This window comes from Pagrus major, chromosome 5 (assembly GCF_040436345.1).
Source record: "Pagrus major chromosome 5, Pma_NU_1.0".
Lineage (NCBI taxonomy): Eukaryota > Metazoa > Chordata > Actinopteri > Spariformes > Sparidae > Pagrus > Pagrus major.
In genome coordinates, this window is record NC_133219.1 from 13,768,547 (window position 1) to 13,787,869 (window position 19,323).

Below are 19,323 nucleotides of genomic sequence, written 5' to 3' on the forward strand. Positions count from 1 at the left end.
ACCGCCCTTCTACAGGAGTATACACAACATTGAATAAATGAGTGGCATATAAAGGAGAGTGCGTGTGTTTTTGGACTGACTTATCAAGCCATCACCTCCTTCTTGTTCTAATCAGACAACCTTTGGAGAGTCTAGGCACAGAGCCAGCACTTAGGGTTCGTTCATTCGTAATCACTGAGTTCACAAGTGTGGCATTCGGTAAACAAACACCTCTGTTACAGATACTGTCATTACGTATAATCATAATAATACATCTCCTTCACTGCTTTATTCCCTGGCTTTACCCCTCCCCTCTGTTTTCCTTCTAGGTGATTGGGAGACCAAATGTAATCAGCTCCAGAAGATGCTGATTGTGTGCTCCCTGCGTCAGGACCGTGTCTCTATGTGCGTCACCTCCTTAATTGTCAACAACCTCGGCCCTCGCTTTGTGAAGCCGCCTGTTCCACATTTTGTGTTCAATTATCAACACTTTTAGAGATGTATAACTGTTTCTGATGCAGTGTGTGTGTGTTACAGGCTGTATTTCTGTTGCCGTTTTAATTTAGCAAAAGCGACCATGATTTCAGGTAGACTTCTAGATTAAATAAAACGTATTTATGATGTATTTCTCTTTCTGTCCTCCTGTCCACATGTGCAGGGTCTCAAAGTAATAGACTTTCAGATGCCAGACTACCTGCAGGTACTGGACCCTAACCTAACCCACAAACTGTCTGTTTGTGTGTGTGCAGGGTCTGGAAGCCCAGCTACTGGGAATTGTTGTGTGTAAGGAGCGTCCAGAGCTAGAAGAACAGATGGACTCTCTGGTGATCAGCATTGCCTCTGGCAAGAAAAGCCTGCAGGAGCTGGAGGATGAGATCCTCAGGTTGTTGAGCTGACTGTTTTGGAAACTGTGCATCACATATTGATTCTTTTCTGCATGGATGTATATCTGAAAGCATTGGCCAGCAGGTGTCCCTGTTCTCTAATATCCTTTACTGAAACTGCAGATTTAATAGAAATGTATTAAACTACTTAACATTGTTCCAGGCTCAAACTTTCTCTATGCCACTACAGGATCATTGACAATATTTTGGCTTTAGATACTGATTCCATGTAGATTATGGCTAAGATTAAATCAAACACTTCTTTGTTAGTGGTTAGGCTGCTGGTTTGTATCAACTCAAGCTTTGTGTGTAGTGTGGTAGATTTAATTCTCAGACTGGTCATTTGAGAAAATAATGAGTAGTTCAAGACAAAAAACTGTTTTCTATGAACAACTTCTACCAGTGTATAGAACAATATAGACATGTTAGGATACAGAGACAGTTTTAAGCACACACATTTTAATAAAACACACAACTTTGGGGGCATTTCAGTTTTTGACGGATGACATTTTCATTGACAATACATCAGTTAATTCTTTCCTATTTGAAGCTATATGCGGCTGCATTAAATCACCATGTTTCTATACGGTTTTCTCCTTTCCCTTTCTTGCACTGACGGTCGACTCTCACCAAATCATTGTTTGAATTAACAGTGAAATTAATTCTGTCTTAAGTACAGCGATCAGTGATTTCCTGTTTCTCTGAGTGGTGCTCTTGAACGTGAACCACTATGTACAAGCGAATAGTACAAAAGTCGCAGCCTGATGATGTTTTGTTAAAATAATGAATTTAGGTGGTGCCAAAGCACTTTTTTATGTACATCTAACCATCATGAAGCGTTGTGTGTACTTCCAATGTGGGCCCAGACAGAGACATGACTTTTCAAAAAAGAAATGCAGTGAAGCAGCTGAGCAATCAATGGTACCATATCAACTGAAGACTTACACTAATGAAGAGTCCCATAAATATCCCTAAACACAGAAAGATCACAGACTGAGCAGTGGAGTCCCACAGTTTGCACTCCTCCTTTTCTGGACCTTTAATCCTTGCCCACTTCCTGTCCCTCAGTCCTGATATCTTTTGAAACCATAACCCCAGAAAATAAATAAAAACCATGAGCAAACATCACACATCAGCAACTGGTTAAAACAGAAAAAATTACAACTGTTAAGAGGTATTTTGCACACAAACATTTGAAAGAAATTGAGAAAAGTGGAATGTTTAGTACCTTCAGTAACTTCTATTACTGGGTTTCAAACTGCATCGGCAAGCAACGACTTCTTTATGCTTTATCCGTTTTTTTGTGTAACAGTGGCATTTGTAGCGGCTTGTTTTTTGCTGCGAGACAGTATATTACCCCCCCGCTTCCTTTTTCCTCGTTCATCCCCGCTGTAATAATGTCAGAGGCTGATAGTTTTACACAAAACCAGCATTCAGAAGAGCACAATCAGTAGCTATCAGTATATTTCTACACATACTGCACCTGTGCTCACACAGTATACCTGCAACATCTATCTGATAATTAGAAACCAAATCGTGACTAGAAGATGCCTACGATGATGAACAAATGCAACGTACTAGAATGTCAATATACATATGGTAAGTGCCTATACATGGATAAGGGGTGCATAATTCGAGGGAACTAAAATGCCCACTGTGTCTTCTTGCGAGGATGTGGATTTAAAAATGGTATGAAACAGTTGCAAGTGCACAGGATCAAACTCGTGACCCCAGTGTTAGAAAGGAAACATGTCCGACTGTCTATACGGTGAAGCTAAGTAATGGTTCGATAGCACAGCAGGTGAAAATAAGACATGAGTAATACAGGTGTGTTTGTGTGTGTGAAGACGTAGTGCGTCAAAATGTCGTACCCGACCTGGGTCAAATAGTATGTGAAAAGAATTATCAGTGTTTGTTTTTTTAACCTGCTTGCAATGAATCACCCCATAGATCAAATCAGTGAGTATCAGTGTTACAGTAAAATATCTGAGTGTCAGTTTAGCACATGACATCTGAACTGACAGGGTTTGAATAGATCTGATGTGGTTAACTCATCTGCTACTCCGTCATACACTAAGAAATGATTCACAGTAGTATTTCACCGAGGTCTGGTGTGTGTGAGTGCCTCAGGTCTCCGCCTTCTCCTTCTGCTTCTTGCTCTTTTTCAGGAACGACGGCGGCTTGAACTTCTTCTTCTTCTTGGATGGGGACTTGGAGGGCGAACCCTCAGGAGTGCCGCCTTGTAGTTTGGCGGGCGGAGCTGCAGGCGTGGAGGAGGTGTCGTTGGTCGAGAGAGCCTTCATCCCTTTCTCCAGCTCCTCGGTCGTCTGCTTCTCCTCCTCGCCTCCGTTCTGTATGGCTGGAGAGTCGGGCTTTGCCTCCTCTGCTCCGAGGATTGTCAAAAAACAAACACAGAACATTCAGCAACCAGCGAGGGAGGCTCGAGTGGGGTGGAGCTGCGAAGCTAAATGCTAGACATGTCGCTGCAGATGAACATGCTCGCTTTAATGAGACGGGGGTTGTCATACTGTTTCTCTGTACTTACTAGTGAGACAAGACCAAAGCACCAGAAGTGTGCCCTATGAATCAGTGTGGAGTGACACAGAAAAGGACAGACAGACACAGAGGGAGAGAGTACAACAGATAAAGCAGGTACTCTGACAGATGGATTTCCTGACAAAGGGATGAAATGTGGCAAATCAAACAGTAACAGCCAAGACAACAGACTTGTGCCAGATGTTGACTTACGCAGGTGTAACTGATAACAGAAGCAATGTATGTATTCAGTTTACTTTGAGCCATTTCCAGGCTGGTGCTGGCTCACTGGCAGAGCTACATGTGCCAAAGTCAAGTCAAAATGTTTCTCATCAGAAAGATCGATTGCACACGCCAACCAAACCTGACCCCCATGTTACTCCTCCAGGTATCTCACATGTCAACGCCACACTATCCGTGAGGGTATCTGCATCTCTCACTGTAGTCACGATAATTATGACCAGGATAGCTCTTTCTAAAGTCTATGTTTTGTGGAGATTATATTTGTACTAAAAAGAAAAGAAGGAAAAACAAGACAATAGAGCATACGTCTAATCTACAAGGCAAATCCTTCAACATTCTTCTGTTTGAATATACAGAATGTTGTTTCTGAATGTGTGTTTTAACTAAACAGAGTCAGTATCAACTACATGTGAGGAGGGGTAACATGGTTGTCAGTGAGCATTTGAAGCATGAGAGCGCAGAAGCACGAGTCCATGTTAGACCGGAGGCAAGCTGCGGGTCGGGTACGCAGCATGCAAGGCAAGCAGGGCAGAGCTCTGCCGAGCCTCACCTGAGAGAGGAGGCTGGCTGGGCGGAGGGCCCTTTGTGGGGGAGGTAGCAGGGGGAGACTCCTTGTCACTTGCCACCTCCTCCCCATCTTACACAAACACACACACAGAGACACACAGTGAGAGTTCAGATGTGCAGGAGGTAAGATTTGTGAGGGAAAAGAGAAGTGAACACAGTTTACATGACACTCAAAAGTGAAGTCAAGTTAACATCAGGGGGCTGTGTGCAGCATTTTAACCTCCGAAATGAGTATATGTGCATATTCAAACATGACTTACGGGCGGTCTCTAACAGCATCTATACTACATTTCATTTTTTGTAACATGCAGCAAGAATTCAGCCGAAAATCTGCTGCATGATTTAGAGCCCACAATGGTGGACGTATTCCACCGTCCATCATCTTACGATGATGGATGGTGGAATACGTTTAATTTGAACTGATGACATATATTGGCATTTAAAATGCTGCACACAGTGTGAAAGAAAGTGTGAAATGCATTAGCAGTGAAAGTGAGGGTTAGCATATAAAGCTGCCTTTACTAATGCCTGCCTTTTCCAATAATTAATACAGTTAAATAACTACAATGGTTATGTTAAGCTTTGTGGTTGACAATTAAAGATTTAAAAATATTTAGATGTCATAATGTTACAATCTGTTGATAAGTTTAGTTAATATTTGAATGTTTTCCACTAAAATTCTTACACATCGCACCTTTAACCTCTGGCCAAAAGCTTCATATTTTTCTTTTACCTCCAATCAACTGATAAATCTGTTAATCTTCGCTCTTTTTTCAAATTCTTTGGTTTTTAAGACACATTTAATCATTTATCTATTTCCCATTTTCCCCAAGTATTATTTCCTGTTTAACTTACCACATGGTTACTTGATAATGAGATGAACAGTATGCCAGGGCAGGGATGGGTCCAGGTTTGTTTCTGTGTGTGTGTGTGTGTGTGTGTGTGTGTGTGTGTGTGTGTGTGTGTGTGTGTGTGTGTGTGTGTGTGTGTGTGTGTGTACCTTCAGTGGTGAATACAGACTAGAGCAATGAGAGGACTGTCAAAGCTAACTGGCTAACTAGCTAGCTGACACGTTGAGCTTCGGCCTCTTCAGTTAGCTAGCTAGCCAAAGCTAACGTTCACCAGGTCTTATGGTCCAGTCACCCTGACCTCAGTAGCCGACCTCTCTAATGCTCTTGTGGCTGAATGGGAGAAAACTCCCTGCAACCAGAGACCAACATCTACCGGCAGGTCTTTGCAGAAGATCGGACTCACTGAGCAAAAACAAAGTTCTTTAGACATCTGTGACTGAAGTTGAAAAGATGTCTAAAACATGACATTGTAAAAACTTTCATTTCAAACCCGTAGTGATGTCACTTGGACATCACTAGCGCACGTTAAAAAGACATCTAAAAAACTTCATTCTGGCTCTGCTGGACATGATTTCAGCGTCGGCAAAGATGTTAAATTGACGTTTGGATATGTTTTGTGCTCAGTGGGGAGGCATTTGTAGCAGCAGATGGTTTTGGGATGACCTGTTCAACTATCATGTATCGGTGTAATGCTCACAAACATACTTTCAACAATCTAAAAAAGCACATGGGAATAAGTTTAACAGCTATATTCCTGTGCTTTAAGAATAGATTTAGTTGTAAACAAACGTCTCCTGTATGTTATAGTATAACTGTATGGTTGAGAAACTAGAGTTCAGCTGAATTGAGCTGAACGAATCATACCGTCGGTCCCTCCATCCTGTTTCCTCTGCACCTCCTTGCGATACTCCTCCAGCTCCTGGTCTGTCAGCTGGTTGAAGGGGTTGGGAGGCTCTGGCTCTGGTGGCTCTTTTGGTGGGCTGACTGGAGACTAATAGATGAGCAGAGACACAAAATCACTGCTTTTGAATCTGCAGCTCAAGAAAAGAAACATGTCTTGGCGAGCAGTGAGACTGCAGTTTACCGGAGGACTGTCGACTGTTATGACGCTGGCGAGGACTTGAGACTGTGGGCCTGCTGTTTTCATGTCCTGACGGTTCTGCTGTCGGATCTGAGGAGAAGAATAGTCTTGTGTCAAAGGCTAAGATCGGCCTTGTGGGAGACAGAAAAGGCCAAAAGCAAAGGAGACGTCACCTTGTTTCGTGTCTCGATCACCTCTTGAGGGTTGGTGAAAAGAGGCACAAACTGGTTTGGGTTCTCTATCTTGATGGCTGTGCTGCCAGCTTGTGTCAGCTCCTCTGCCTTCAACCACTAAGGGAAAGACAACAAAACAATATCTCATAATACACTTTAACTGGCAAATTATTAGAACTCTATGTGAATGCAAACGATCCTGCAACAGCCACTGTGGCATTTTTCTCCCCTTAAAGGTGCACTATGTAGTTTTGGGGAAGAAAAATTAATCAGAAGGAATTTGACTTTTCTGTTCTGGGGACAATATTTTCCTCTGAGAACAGCTTGTTTAAATATTAAAATTCTGAGTTTGAATTTCTTCTCCAAAACCACATAGTGTCCCTTTAAAGAGCATGTTTTTAATCAAGCAGCTCTGACAGTGTGGATGTTTGTCCACCAGAGGGCAGACTGTGCACTGCAGTGGCCATCACAGAGCAGTGGGCCTTCACCTGCAATGCAGAGAAGAGGAGAGAGAGGAAGGTGGGAGGGACAGAGGAGGAGAAAAACAGATGAGAGAGCCAAGCTCCTCCCACTGACGGAGGACAACCAGTCTGATTTTGTTTTTGTCTCTGAAGGACTCACCACTGCAGCTCTGCTCCATCGTACCCCGCCATACGTGGAAACAAAAACAAACGCTCCACAATGTATATCATCCGCGGTGTGAGGATCAGAAAATTGTTGATTTTAAACATCATTTATAACCAATTTCTTTTGAAATCATGAAAGATGTGAAGTTAATTACTCTGTTTCTCTCTGTTACGTCAGTCAGTCTTAAGGTGTAGCTCCAAACCTTTTCTTTATTCATATCTACAAATCACCACTGACAGTTCACCCATCCCTCAGTGGTTAGTCAATTCTTAGGTCACGATGGCCACAGTGTAGCACAGTCAGAGTAGCACAATGTTGTGGAGTAATGCAAGGGTTTTGTGAGCCTGCCACCCCCTCAACCCATGATTAGCCTTCTTCCTTCTGGCTGCATGTAGAGAGATACACTTGGGGGGATTCATGCCCTCAGCTACAGGGGTTTTAAATAGCCTGAGCACACTGGAGTGGGTGATACATTTCACATATCACATCAATGACATTGAGAGGTGAAACCATCAGCTACAACATAGGGTCACAAAATGGTACTGATGAGGATGCTATAACAGACACATAATGATGATTATAAATGAGTGGTTGTATCTAACCAAACACACTATAGCATTAGTGGCTAATGTCAAATTTAGAAAAATGACCAGCTTTGTTAGCCTTATAATGCTATGTTGACATTAGCATACCTGCCAACATAAGGCTTTGAAAAAGATGGAGATTTTCTGGGATATCTGCAAAAGGCCTACCTGTAATGCCCCCACCCCCATGCAGCCCTACACCACAGATTCATTTAATAAATACAGGGATGTGAAAGTGAAATGACTTCTAATTAGCCTTAAATTAAAAGCTCGCAGTAGAATAAGGCAAACTGGAAAGAAAACTAAAACTTTTAGTCAACATCTAAAACTCTCATCACAAAAGAGGTGAAATTTGGAAGCATATTTCTTCTTCTTGGGACGTGTTTAGTGTTGAGTGGTGCACATTGGGCGTCTGCGTGTGCGCCCCTCAAGGACCTTATATCAAAATCTGGACAAAGTGTTGGAGGCAGAGCCCCATTCATTCCTATAAAAGCTGCTAAGTGGTGCATGGAACCAAAATCGCTCAACTTCCCAGCTATAAAATTACCTCGATCTTTCGTGTTGTGTGGCCCACAGAGTCTGCACACTAGAGACCTCCGCTGACTGAGCTGGCTAACTTGAATGGGGATAAAATAATTTAAACTTGCGGCTCTTGACAATTTCCAAATGTTATTGGACCAAATGGCTCAAAGTATTACAGTCAAACGAGTCATTTCACGGGGGTTGTGACACTCAAGCAAATTTATCCACCGTTTTACAGCCACTTCTTTCCCAATGTTAGCTTCAGGAGAAGAAATTTTTAGGGCTCCAGTGACGATGTAACTCTTTCTGGAGGCTTGGTTCCCCTCTACCTATGGACTGGGCTGCCAGATACCGAGACACATATTCCAGACAGAGACTGAGAAAGACCCTTTTGATTTATATCACAATTAAATCAGGAGGTTAACAGGAGAAATTATCAATCAGGAGCACAGAGGGAGAGAGGGTTAAAAATAGGAATGCTATTAATAGGAACAAACAGGACACCCACGAAAATCGGAAGTGTTGGCAGGTATGTATTAGTTCGGGTACTTTTACAGAGATTTGTCTGACGGTAGTCCAAGGAAAACAAAAAACACAATACAATACAATCAGAAAACGCTCCTCTGCATCCAGATTATCCCACCTATCAAAACAATGCACCATGCCAGCTGGAGGACTTCACACCTCCTAAAGGCCAGGTGTAAGGATCAAGTTGGAACTATTTCAGTCGGTGCAACCCTTAAAATATTAGTTGTGCATAAACTCTGTCCTAAGTTAGAAATTAAATTAAATCTAGGCTACATTTAAACTTAAGCATAGCTTGTGCAGCGCAGTGCTGGTCTGTAACTTTATTTTACACATTTCTTCAACGCCATCTATAGATCTGTTTAATAAATCAATAGAAATCATTGCAGAGCCTCACAGTGGTGCGGTGTCCCGGGCTGGCTTGCTCCTGGCTGACTTTTTGGTAGGTGTTGGGGGTGTTGAGCCAACGGGTCCTCTCCTGCTGCTGGCGCTGGGCGAAAGGGTGCTGCCTCAGAGCCGGGTGGATGCCGTCGTCGTCAAACTGGTGGAAAGTTGTGGCGGTTGCAGGCACCTCCACCTCCCTCCGCGTCCGCGTTCGCTCCAGCAGCACAGGGAAACGGTAGGCGTAGCCTGTACGGTAGCCCTGAAACACAGCAGAGGACAGAAGCTTTAGCTAAAGCAACAGTTCATCATTTCAGCAAGTCTCACCATGTTTAGTTTTCAGTTCTATAGCAGCTTTAATGCAGAAGTTTCTGCGGTTTGTTATGGCTGTATTTCTCGGTTAGTTACAGCTGATGCAAACGGAACATTTCCTGCTGCTGTTTTACATTAAAAGCTTCCCATCTGCAGACCACAGGGAGGCTTTTATGCTGCTGTTGAGGAGCAGCTACAGGAAATTGAGTATTCGTCACATGCTGCGCTCACAGGATGTAGGAGAGATGGGAAAGCATCCCATATTTATGACTAACAATTTATCACATCATCAAACAACTCAAGACGGTTGCAGAACGCAAAGTTAGTCACATGATGGTTAAAGATCCTGTGCACAGAGGATACAGCAGTATATCCATTAGACTGATTCCATTATTGGATGTTGACGTGAATGGTATTTAGACAATAGTAACTATGGTAACTTCCATATAAAATGAATGTGACATCAGTATCTAGCTGTTATTCTGTGCTGTTTGTTAGTGGATCAGTTCATTGTACTGGAGGAGAAAGAAGCAGCTGCCACAGCGAGCTGGTTCGGATGAAGAGCTGCAGCTGACAGACCTCCCGCAGTTTGTGTGAATCAGCAAACCTCCCACACACATCAAGGTAGAAAAACCTTTTAGCGGGCCACCCTTTGAATTTGCAAATCTTAATAGAGATAATCCTGCAAATTAGTATCCCACTGGCACAAAGAAGGGAGTGTTGCAAGAGAACTATTAAAAAACAGAATATTTTAAATCAGTGCAGCAAATATCCTGACTTTCATCCTTCCAAAAACATTCGATCCAACATTTCTTATAACGGGACTCACAAGCGTCTTACATTAGATATGCTGTGCTCCATGTCCTTAGTGCAACTCATCAGGGTTATTTTTAGCTTTAAGAGCTCCCTCATGAGCCACAGAAGACATAATACGACTGTGTTCATAGACTGTACAGGACTCTGTATGAAAAACAAAGTGATTTTCATGTGAAAAATTGGTGGAGATAAAAGATTCATTAATCCTCGATCATCACTGTACATGCTTTTGGGTTCCGACACCATCTTTAACATGAAATTCAAGGACTTTAAAGGCCTTTCTGGGCCCAATTCTTGCAAGTTTAATGACCCAACATGTCTTGGTTTGAAACAGGGATCAAGGTTGATTCTTTAATGTCTGATTATTTGAATTGTTATTTTTTGTCTTGGATTTGCCGATTTAATAAATTAATTTAAAAATGCAATACTTTGTCTCTGTGCTGTCACTCAATATCCCGTCACTCAATATCCCGCCCACAGCACGATCTGATTGGTTACACGTCACAAGTCCCAACCTATCAACACTGAACAATCTGACTGAGCAACTTAAGTTATCAAATAAATGTAGTGGAGTGGAAGTATTAAGCAGTAAGAAGGTAAAACTCAAGTCTCTTTGATTCCTCAAAATTGTACTTAAGTACAGTACCTGAGTGAGTTAATGCAATTAGTTCACCAACTTCCAAGGATTTGGTGGATCCATGGGAACCGTGTAAAAATGCTGCCTACCAAGTTATCCAGAGTTCTCATGAGGGCTTCAAACTCATGCTCCCCGATGCGGCTCTTGTGCAGGGGTCCAAAGGTGGAGCCGGCCCAGCCCACGGTGCCGGTTGGGTTGGGTTTATGGATGGTGCGGTCCAGCAGAATCAGGTTGTTTTCACCACCGGCAGAGCACAAAGCTGTAACCTTACAAAAAAAAAGAAAGAACAGAAGATTCAGACCAAGCTGCGGTTCATTTTCTCTTTTCTAACTTCTACTTCATAAGCACACATTTAAATCTGAACCATCTTGTGAGAGGGGAAAACATAATACAGTATTGACCTTACAGTGACATATCTGCTTGCCTACATAACACTGTTGGTCCTGTTAGATTACTGCAGTGTGTGTTTGGCACGCGACGCTCCTGTACTGTAGTGTATATCATACTGCAGTGCAGTCAGGGCTGCTGGCTGAATAACAGTGAAAGGGTGTCAAGAGAAGGGCAACTGCCCAGGTGTAAAATTATGTACACATACACATGCGGTGGCAGTGTGTGTGTGTGTGTGTAGTACCTGGATCTGGCAGGCAGCCTGGATGTGGTAGATGGCATAGAAGGCCTCCTCCACAGACTCCCCCAGAGCCACAATGCCGTGATTCCTCAGCACCAGAACCTGCACATCATAAAAATCAACATTCACACAGGAATAAAACCCACATTAATTGTTTCTGTTTCATTTCAGCTGCACATTATTGAGAAATGTCGACATAGAACGAGAAGACACGCTGAGAACTCCCAAGTGTCGTCTTCAAGCAGCAGCACCAGCTTCCATAATTAACCCGGTGTAAGACCACGTCACCTCATGTCTTTCCTTCATCCGTTCATAAAGCTGAAGATGAAATGTCTTTACTCTTGAGGTGTGCTCACCTTACAGGTCGGGCCCAGGCTCTTCTGCAGCTCCACCCTGTCCTCCTCCTCCTCCATGACTCCATTGTAGTCGTAATAAGCCACATCACCAACCAGCAGGGCCTCATGGGAGAGAGGCAGGAGACCACACTTCATAGCTGAAACCTGGAGACAGTCGGCTGTAAGTCGTGGCAGCAAAGGTCAAGAAATAATATCCAACCTAATTAATCATCATAATCTTAAATGCGTATCCCTCATTCTTCTGCGTGTATGTGGATGTGACCAGCAGTGGTGTAATGTGTCTCCTCTAAACGGGACGGGACAGAGCTGTGACTTCATGCCAACCTCTCTTTTGGCACGAGCCCATCTGACTCACCGCAGCTGTGGCCGGTGTGTGGAGGTGAAGCAGACAGCGGACATCTGGCCGGGCAGAGTAGATGGCCGAGTGCAGGCTGAACTTTTCTTTGTCCACACCCAGGTTGGTGCTGCCCTTCTCCACCACCTCACCCAGGATATTCACCTTCACCTGGAAACCACGCAGCTCAGAGTAATTAGATTTGGCAGCACTCCCTCCGGGTGTATGATGTTCAGGAAGCAAAGTCATCAGCAGTGTTATAAAATGCTTACACCAGTGATATTACAATGGAATGAATAATAACATAACAAGTATTTGTCATACACACAGTTTTAAAACTAAAACAAAAGCAGATTTCAGCTGACTGAATGGTTCTTGGAAATTGTGCAACGTGCTTCAAATTAAATCTCTTTGGAGGGCAGAGTGGGTTCCAAGGCTGCTAGATTAACAGCCAATGATTTTCACCTATATTATAATGTAATATTATGAACATTTAAAGGGACAGTTCACCCCAAAATCAAAAATACACATGTTTTCTCTACCTGTAGTGCTATTGTTTTGGTCTGAGCTATGACTATGAGAGATGTCTGTCTAAAATAATAAATCTAGAAGACACTCGGCTTGTGGTGCTCAAAGCACTGAAAAAAAAAATGTGTCATCCATGTCTCTTCAGAAATCATGACCTGGTTAGTCACGATAATCCACAGAGGATAGGTAGGTAGAGGTAGGAACTAAAGTCTTTCTACCAAACTACACCCACCACTGTGCAGAAGGAAGCTGAATCTGTTCACTGACATAGTGATAATAATAATAATAATAATAATAATAATAATAAGGAGCAGCAATAGAGAAGGCCAGGTTTGCGTCAGCTGACCGGAGGGTTCAGGTGGGAGTGTGTTGGTGGAGGAGCTCAGTTAGGTAGAGTGGGAGCCAGGTGGTGGAGGGCTTTGTAGGTGATGAGGAGGAGTTTAAAGTGGTTTCACTGAGAGGCAAGGAGCCAGTAGAGGTTCTGAAGGACGGCATGATGTGGTCACGGGTCCGGGAGTGGGTGAGCAGGCGAGCAGTTTTTTTTTTTGTATATCAGATTTTTTACCAGAGAGGACACTGTTGCAGTAAAATACATAAGGCTAACTTACTAAGCTAACTAAACAAGCTAACATTACAGCTCAGCAGATAAGGATGCCATTCATTGTTGAGTTTTTCAAATGTATTTATGTTGAGTGCCATCTAGTTCCATTGTATTGGAGAGAAAGCAGACATCCCTAAAGCTGATATCTCCAAAAGCTGATAACTCACTCTCTCGATGGAAAAACAGCACTACAGGTAAGAGGGATAGTGTGTATACTTGATTGGGACTGGGATGAGTCTTACTCACCAGACTGGATCCAGTCACCTCACTGTAGGCCAGGCCGTCTGGAAGCACCAAGAAGTGTTCCTGTTCTTTACTAACACGCAGCTGTCAGGGAGGGAAACACACACACACACACACACACACACACACACACACACACACACACACACACACACACATATTAGTAAAGACACGTCAATGATGTAAAGTAAAGCTACATCCAGTTCATTTCAGATACAATACTTCCACAGAGAACTACTGCCCAAATCTGATCTTATGATGGCTCTGACCACCAAACAAACAAAGGTGAAGTCAGACGTGTAAAGTAAGAAGATCGTGAAACTAACAGTGAGACAGGTGCGGCTGATCTGGGCCCAGCCGAAGAGATCAAACAGGCGGTGGACACTGGACAGCTTGCAGCGCATCAACCTCTCCCCCTTTACCATGCTGCCAGGCTCCCAGCCGTGCAGGTCGTTGATGGGTGTCACCATCATCATGTCTGTGGAGGAAAGAGAGAAAACCAGACAGAAACAGAAACAGAGAGGGAGGGAAAGCAAGATGAGAGTCTGCAGACAACAGAGGTAATCCTGATCGATTCTTTCACAGGTAAACAGTTCAACATAAGGACAAATGCCATTGGTTGTGTGGATATGGATTAAGTCTGGTTTATGTCCTTTTCTTCTGATGTTTTTTTCCTGTTGCTTTGTGTGGAGATGTACCTTTGTGTGATGAATATAACTCATTTGTAATGCAGCTCTACAAGATTTAATCACAGCTCTGACAACCAGTACCTCTCTCTGACTGGACAGTGCAAATTAAACCATGCAGTGCAGAACTTTTGTCTTCCCCTTCTGGCAGTGAGAGGAATTACACAAACACTTGAGCGCTTACGGCGCCGCAGGCTCCGCCATACTTCTATTTGCTGTAGCTTACTTCGTCATTGCACCCTGCTTCATATACTGCAGGGTTAGATTTAGAAATGATGTTTGGGTTCGGGTCAGGCTCGGCCACTTCATAGATAGAAAATATATTTTTTAATAATCATAATCTACTCAGTACATGTCTGTAATCAGGGTAAACAGCCAAACTGTTAGCATGGTAACAACGGCCCATAAAATTTAAATTTACTGCTAAACTGACAACTTCACTTTCTTTTCCTCTTCTCGGCCCGCTTCATCTTCACTTTCCCTCACTCGCTCAACCACACACTTGCTGCGGCACACACACCTTTTATTTCCCCCCGTTTCATCAATACTGTAGCAAGTAACTCAATATCACTTTACTCATTCATATTTTAAGACGCCGCAAATGATATCCTGCGATAAGAAAGCCTGACAAGTCGGCACGGAAGTACAGAGAGTCGTTGCATATCAACCCTTTTTCACGGCAGACATTTTGACCAGTGGACGTTCATTTATATGTCATGTATAAGTCTCGCACTACAGGTTTAACCTTTACTACTATAATGAGTACACTGACTTTGGTGACCTCATATCATTTCCTGCGAGGCTCTGCCAAACTTAATTTTCACTCTCCTCCCAGCACGCAGCATTCAGTGTTTTACCCTTATGTGTGCCAGTGAATAAGCATGGACAGGAGCAGCTATGTAATGGAACGCTTCCACTAACTAATGTTGTTGGTTGCATCTGTGCCAGACAAGCGTCATCAGGTCATCCATTAAATCAAGTAGCTAGTAGGGTTGACACTGATTATGACTTAGCTCTACTTTTTATATGATCAACATCTGGTCTAATAATGACAAGAACAACAAGACCCAGACTAAAGAGAGAACACCTGGTTTAAAAAGAAGTTTGATGGAGCTCAAGCTCAAACTGGGTGATCCACCTGAGCTAAGAGACGATCCACAGGACCTCTGATTCATGATTTAGAGTTACCCAGTGGAAAGCTCTGTTGTCATCCTGCCCACTTCATTGTTGAAGTTTTTGGATGCTCTGGGTATTTATTTCTCAAACTAACAAGTGACTTCCTGTGTCTATTCAGCAGATTTGTCCATGGCACACAGTGTGTGGATGTGTGGCTAGTGTCGTAATAGCCAGGCCTTACTCCCCAGTCAAAGGTCTGCTATAGGGGAAAGAAACACTCTGGCTTGTTTGTATTTCTTTAAACCAATCACAGTCATCTTGGGTGGCGCAAAGCCCAGGATGCAGTGAAGGTGAGCCTGCACAATATTGTCTGGGGGAACATAGTTTGATTAAACATTTGTACATCAGGAGACAAGCCCTGGCATTAAAATGGCAAAATCGCACACAAAACAAAAGGTAACAACTGCTTGTCTGTTTAACACTGGTTCTCAGGGGCCTCCTGCCCTGCCCCAACACACCTGATGCAAATGAAAGGCCTGTTATCAGTTCAGCAGAGCTCGATGACGAGCCAGTCATGTGAATCAGGTGCGTTGCAGCAGGGTAACATCTAAAACATGCAGGGCAGGGGCCACCAGGACCAGGTGTTAAGGTAACTTGTTAACAGTAACTTATGTAGATTTCAAGCTCGAAAATTGTTGTTGGTTTTTCCTGTGGAGACGTGCAGTCAGTCAATGGCAGGCTTTATACCAACAGTGTACATCTAATGAGTCAGACTGATTGTCAACGTGGGCGTATTCACACGCACACACACGGTTGGTGCGTATGATGATAATTAGCTTAGAGCAACAATATCTGTACAGTTGGTGTGTTGGATGTTTTGGGTGAGTTAAAGGAATAGTTCACTCTAAAACACAAATTCAGTCATTATCGACTCACCCTCATGCTGATGAGAAGTCTGGTGTAGTTTCTTATTCCTCAAAGTGCAGCTGGAGACCCGCGGGGCTACCCTCCGGCAGGAATAATTCATATATCGAGCGTAAGTGGCGCGCGAGAGGAAAAGGTCCATAAAACTACACAAAAACTTTGTAATATTCCTCCATACTGCTCGTCCGCTGCAATCCAAGTGTCCTGAAGTGGCGACATCCAGAGTTTACTCGAAACGACGTCATTTATTACATTTTTCTAGCCTAAACAGTCACTATGCTATATCTGCCTGGAGGCACGCTCCGCGTTCACGCGAGTCTCCCTCACAGCGAGTCTCCCTCACAGCGTGCCTCCAGGCAGATATAGCATAGTGACTGTTTAGGCTAGAAAAATGTACTAAATGACGTCGTTTCAAGTAAAATCTGGATGTCGCCACTTCAGGACACTTGGATTGCAGCGGAGTCTGTGTAGTTTTATGGACCTTTTCCTCTCGGGCACAATTGGCGCTCGTTATATGAATTATTCCTGCCAGAGGGTAGCCCCGCGGGTCTCCAGCTGCACTTTGAGGAATAAGAAACTACACCGGACTTCTCATCAGCATGAGGGTGAGTCGATAATGACTGAATTTCGTTCTAGAGTGAACTATTCCTTTATCTAAAAAACAATCCAGCGGGCAAATAATGTGAGAATGAAGCTTCACCTTGCATTAAGTCTGAACATGTCAATGTTAAAATTAAGCACCTTTGTAATAGATAATAATAGAACACCAGACCTAAAGATGCTCAATGTAAGAGGTTTATCTGAAAGTGTTGTGTACTTACTGGAGGGGGAGACAGGCAGGGCGGCTGGAGAGCCATGTGAGGCCATGAAATCAGCCAGCTGCCTCAGGGCCCATAGGTTGGACGAGCTGCCACCCTTCTTCATCTGTTCCTGGATCATCACATCCAGCTCCTCCCGGAACGACTACACACAAACACGGATATTAATATATTATCACACATGCTGCATACACAGATCATTTCAGTTTCAAAATAAGACTCCATTAAAGCTCCTGTGTGTGGGATTGTCTCATTTTGTTTCATCAAAACATCATGGGAGCTTTGAAAACATACAGAACAAACACTTCAGGCAGAGGGTGAGTAAACACATTTAATTAATGAGTCAGCCTTTCTCCATCAGTCCTTTCACTTCATGCTCACCCTCTCCACTTCACACACAACTTCATCAGCATCACAAAGCCTCACTGGTGCCCTCCCATAAGCAGAAACACACACAGCCATGCACTCAGGTGTCATCTGAGAACAGATTTATTCTAATGTGGGGTGATAACCACATCTAGAGGAGAGGAGACAGAGAAAGAGGAAATAAATCATATAAATCAAACAGCCATCTCACCGGACTCTGAAGGAGGCTGGAGATGCGTTTCTTCTGCTGGGGCCCGGAGCCAGGGGTGGAGTGCTGAGGAGACTGGAGGCTCTCAGGGACCCCATCACTGGGGCTGCGCTGCACCGGGGTGCCTTTGGGGGTGGGGGACGTGCTCATCTTCTACTTTTTTTTGCAGAGGGTCACTTACAACCAGGGGCGAGTTGGAGAACTGTAAAAAGAGTGTGTGGATATTATAAATGCTGCTTAAAGAGCACAATTTAGAACCAAACAAGAGTTAGCATTCTGAGAACAGTAACTTAAGATACCTAAACTACATTTAAAGTGGAAACAAACAACTTTTCCCATTTCCAAGTGGTATTACTGTTACTGCCGCTGTCACAAAGAAGACTGGATTGCTTTTACATTTTCCACAAGTCGCAGCTACTAACAACACAGGACAAAACATGAGTCTATGCATCCATTTAGACCATAATTGAGTTGTAAAGCAGATAGAAATGGTGTCAGGCTGCCGTTCTTGGCCTGGCCTTTCTATCTGCCAGCCTGACTGGGTCTGACCTACATTTTCCCGTGAGATTGAGACATATTACAAAGTGAAAGCGAGATTTTGGGAAACCAATCTAAGCACTTATAGTGTCATTATTCAGCAGCTATTACATTGTGAAATCAACATTTTCTTCATAGTGATAACTTAAAGCAAAACAAAAGTCTATTGCCAGTATAATTTACACATTTTAGAGATTAGAAACAGACTTTTACGCTACAATGAGAAGATCCATACCACTCTCAGGTCTGTCATTAATTTATGAGGCACCGCTAGCAGCCAGTTAGCTTAGCTTAGCACAAAGACGGGCACCAAGGGGAAACAGATATGAGTAAAGAGTAAAAAGTTGCATTTTAATGTACCAGGATCTTTCTAGGACACTGTGTATTTTAAAAATATGTTTCAATTTATCATTTCCTGTTCATTCCCAATATGAAATTCCCCGAGCAGGCAAATGAGGTGAATGTAAAGTACAACAGGGATGTGGTAGACATGATTTAAAGATTTAAGAAAGGATCATTACAGGTTAATTAAAGTCACAAAAAGCAGATTTTTAAGAAATCAGCTATTCTAATTAAACTAGCCATATGCTCATGAAGCAGCTGCGATAATCATGTGAGGAGGAAAAGTCACTTCTATCAGAGCTTATCCTTGGAAACATAAGTAAATGTGCAAGTGAGCAGAATAGTTTTTAATCTTCCTGAGCTTTAGAGAGTCCACATAAGCCCTGCTTAGTGATCCTGTGGTGCACATCAGCCCAGAGGAAGTCAAAAGCCAAAATGAAATATCAAACAAATGTCAGTTAGATCACTTTGCTCACTTGCATTAAAATAAACAATAAACAGTACACTGGACTGCACATTCAGCCTTGATTTCTTTCTATTTTCAAATGGTTGCATTAAGATGAAAAACCTACCCTCACATTAAGGATGCTGTATTCCTCGGGGCACCGGCCGGTGGAAGTGAACAGCTATAGAAAACGCAGCATTAGCAGTAAGAGCTCACATGCAGGCGGCCGCGTCAGAACCACTCACAGGAAGTTTGCTGCTGATACAGCCCGGTAATTGGAGAAAGAGTCAAGAGTTACCGTAAGGATCTTCAGTAAAAACAGCTGGCCACTCCCTGAATGAAACACGCACACACGCGCACACACACAGTGCTGCAGGGAGTAGATAAGGCCCCAAACACACCACACCCTCTCTGCTGTGCTACGTCTCACAAACTGACTCAATTGCTTTCTTAATTGTGCATCCCTGATCACAC

The 19,323-nt window shown here is 43.3% G+C and overlaps 1 protein-coding gene across 5 annotated transcripts; it reads right to left on the reverse strand.

Annotated features, from left to right (window-relative positions):
• Positions 1-1,305: 1,305 nt before the first annotated feature.
• add2 (adducin 2 (beta)) lies at positions 1,306-19,138 on the reverse strand. 5 transcript variants are annotated; one of them, XM_073466714.1, is made up of 16 exons: positions 18,977-19,073; positions 17,529-17,727; positions 16,955-17,096; positions 13,734-13,885; positions 13,411-13,491; positions 12,057-12,206; positions 11,702-11,845; positions 11,349-11,447; positions 10,807-10,983; positions 8,969-9,214; positions 6,314-6,430; positions 6,144-6,230; positions 5,924-6,050; positions 4,192-4,278; positions 3,409-3,442; positions 1,306-3,246 (listed from the first exon to the last, which is right to left on the reverse strand). In XM_073466714.1, coding segments are annotated over exons 2-16 (1,791 nt in total). In that variant the 5' UTR covers positions 17,676-17,727; positions 18,977-19,073; the 3' UTR covers positions 1,306-3,245. The 5 variants fall into 5 exon arrangements, with proteins under 5 accessions (XP_073322815.1, XP_073322816.1, XP_073322812.1 ...); XM_073466715.1 differs by lacking the exon at positions 4,192-4,278 and having other exon boundaries at positions 18,977-19,138; XM_073466711.1 differs by lacking the exon at positions 3,409-3,442 and having other exon boundaries at positions 2,906-3,246.
• Between the last annotated feature and the right edge of the window lie 185 nt (positions 19,139-19,323).

Bases quoted from the DNA above. Each gene is read 5' to 3' on its own strand.
- add2 (XM_073466711.1), bottom strand. From the start codon at position 17,675: ATGAGCACGTCCCCCACCCCCAAAGGCACCCCGGTGCAGCGCAGCCCC. The intron at 9,215-10,806 runs GTAGGCAGCATT...GCTGTGTTTCAG, and splicing joins TGAGAACTCTGGATAACTTG to GGCTACCGTACAGGCTACGC. The intron at 6,051-6,143 runs GTAAACTGCAGT...CTCATCTATTAG, and splicing joins TAACAGTCGACAGTCCTCCG to TCTCCAGTCAGCCCACCAAA.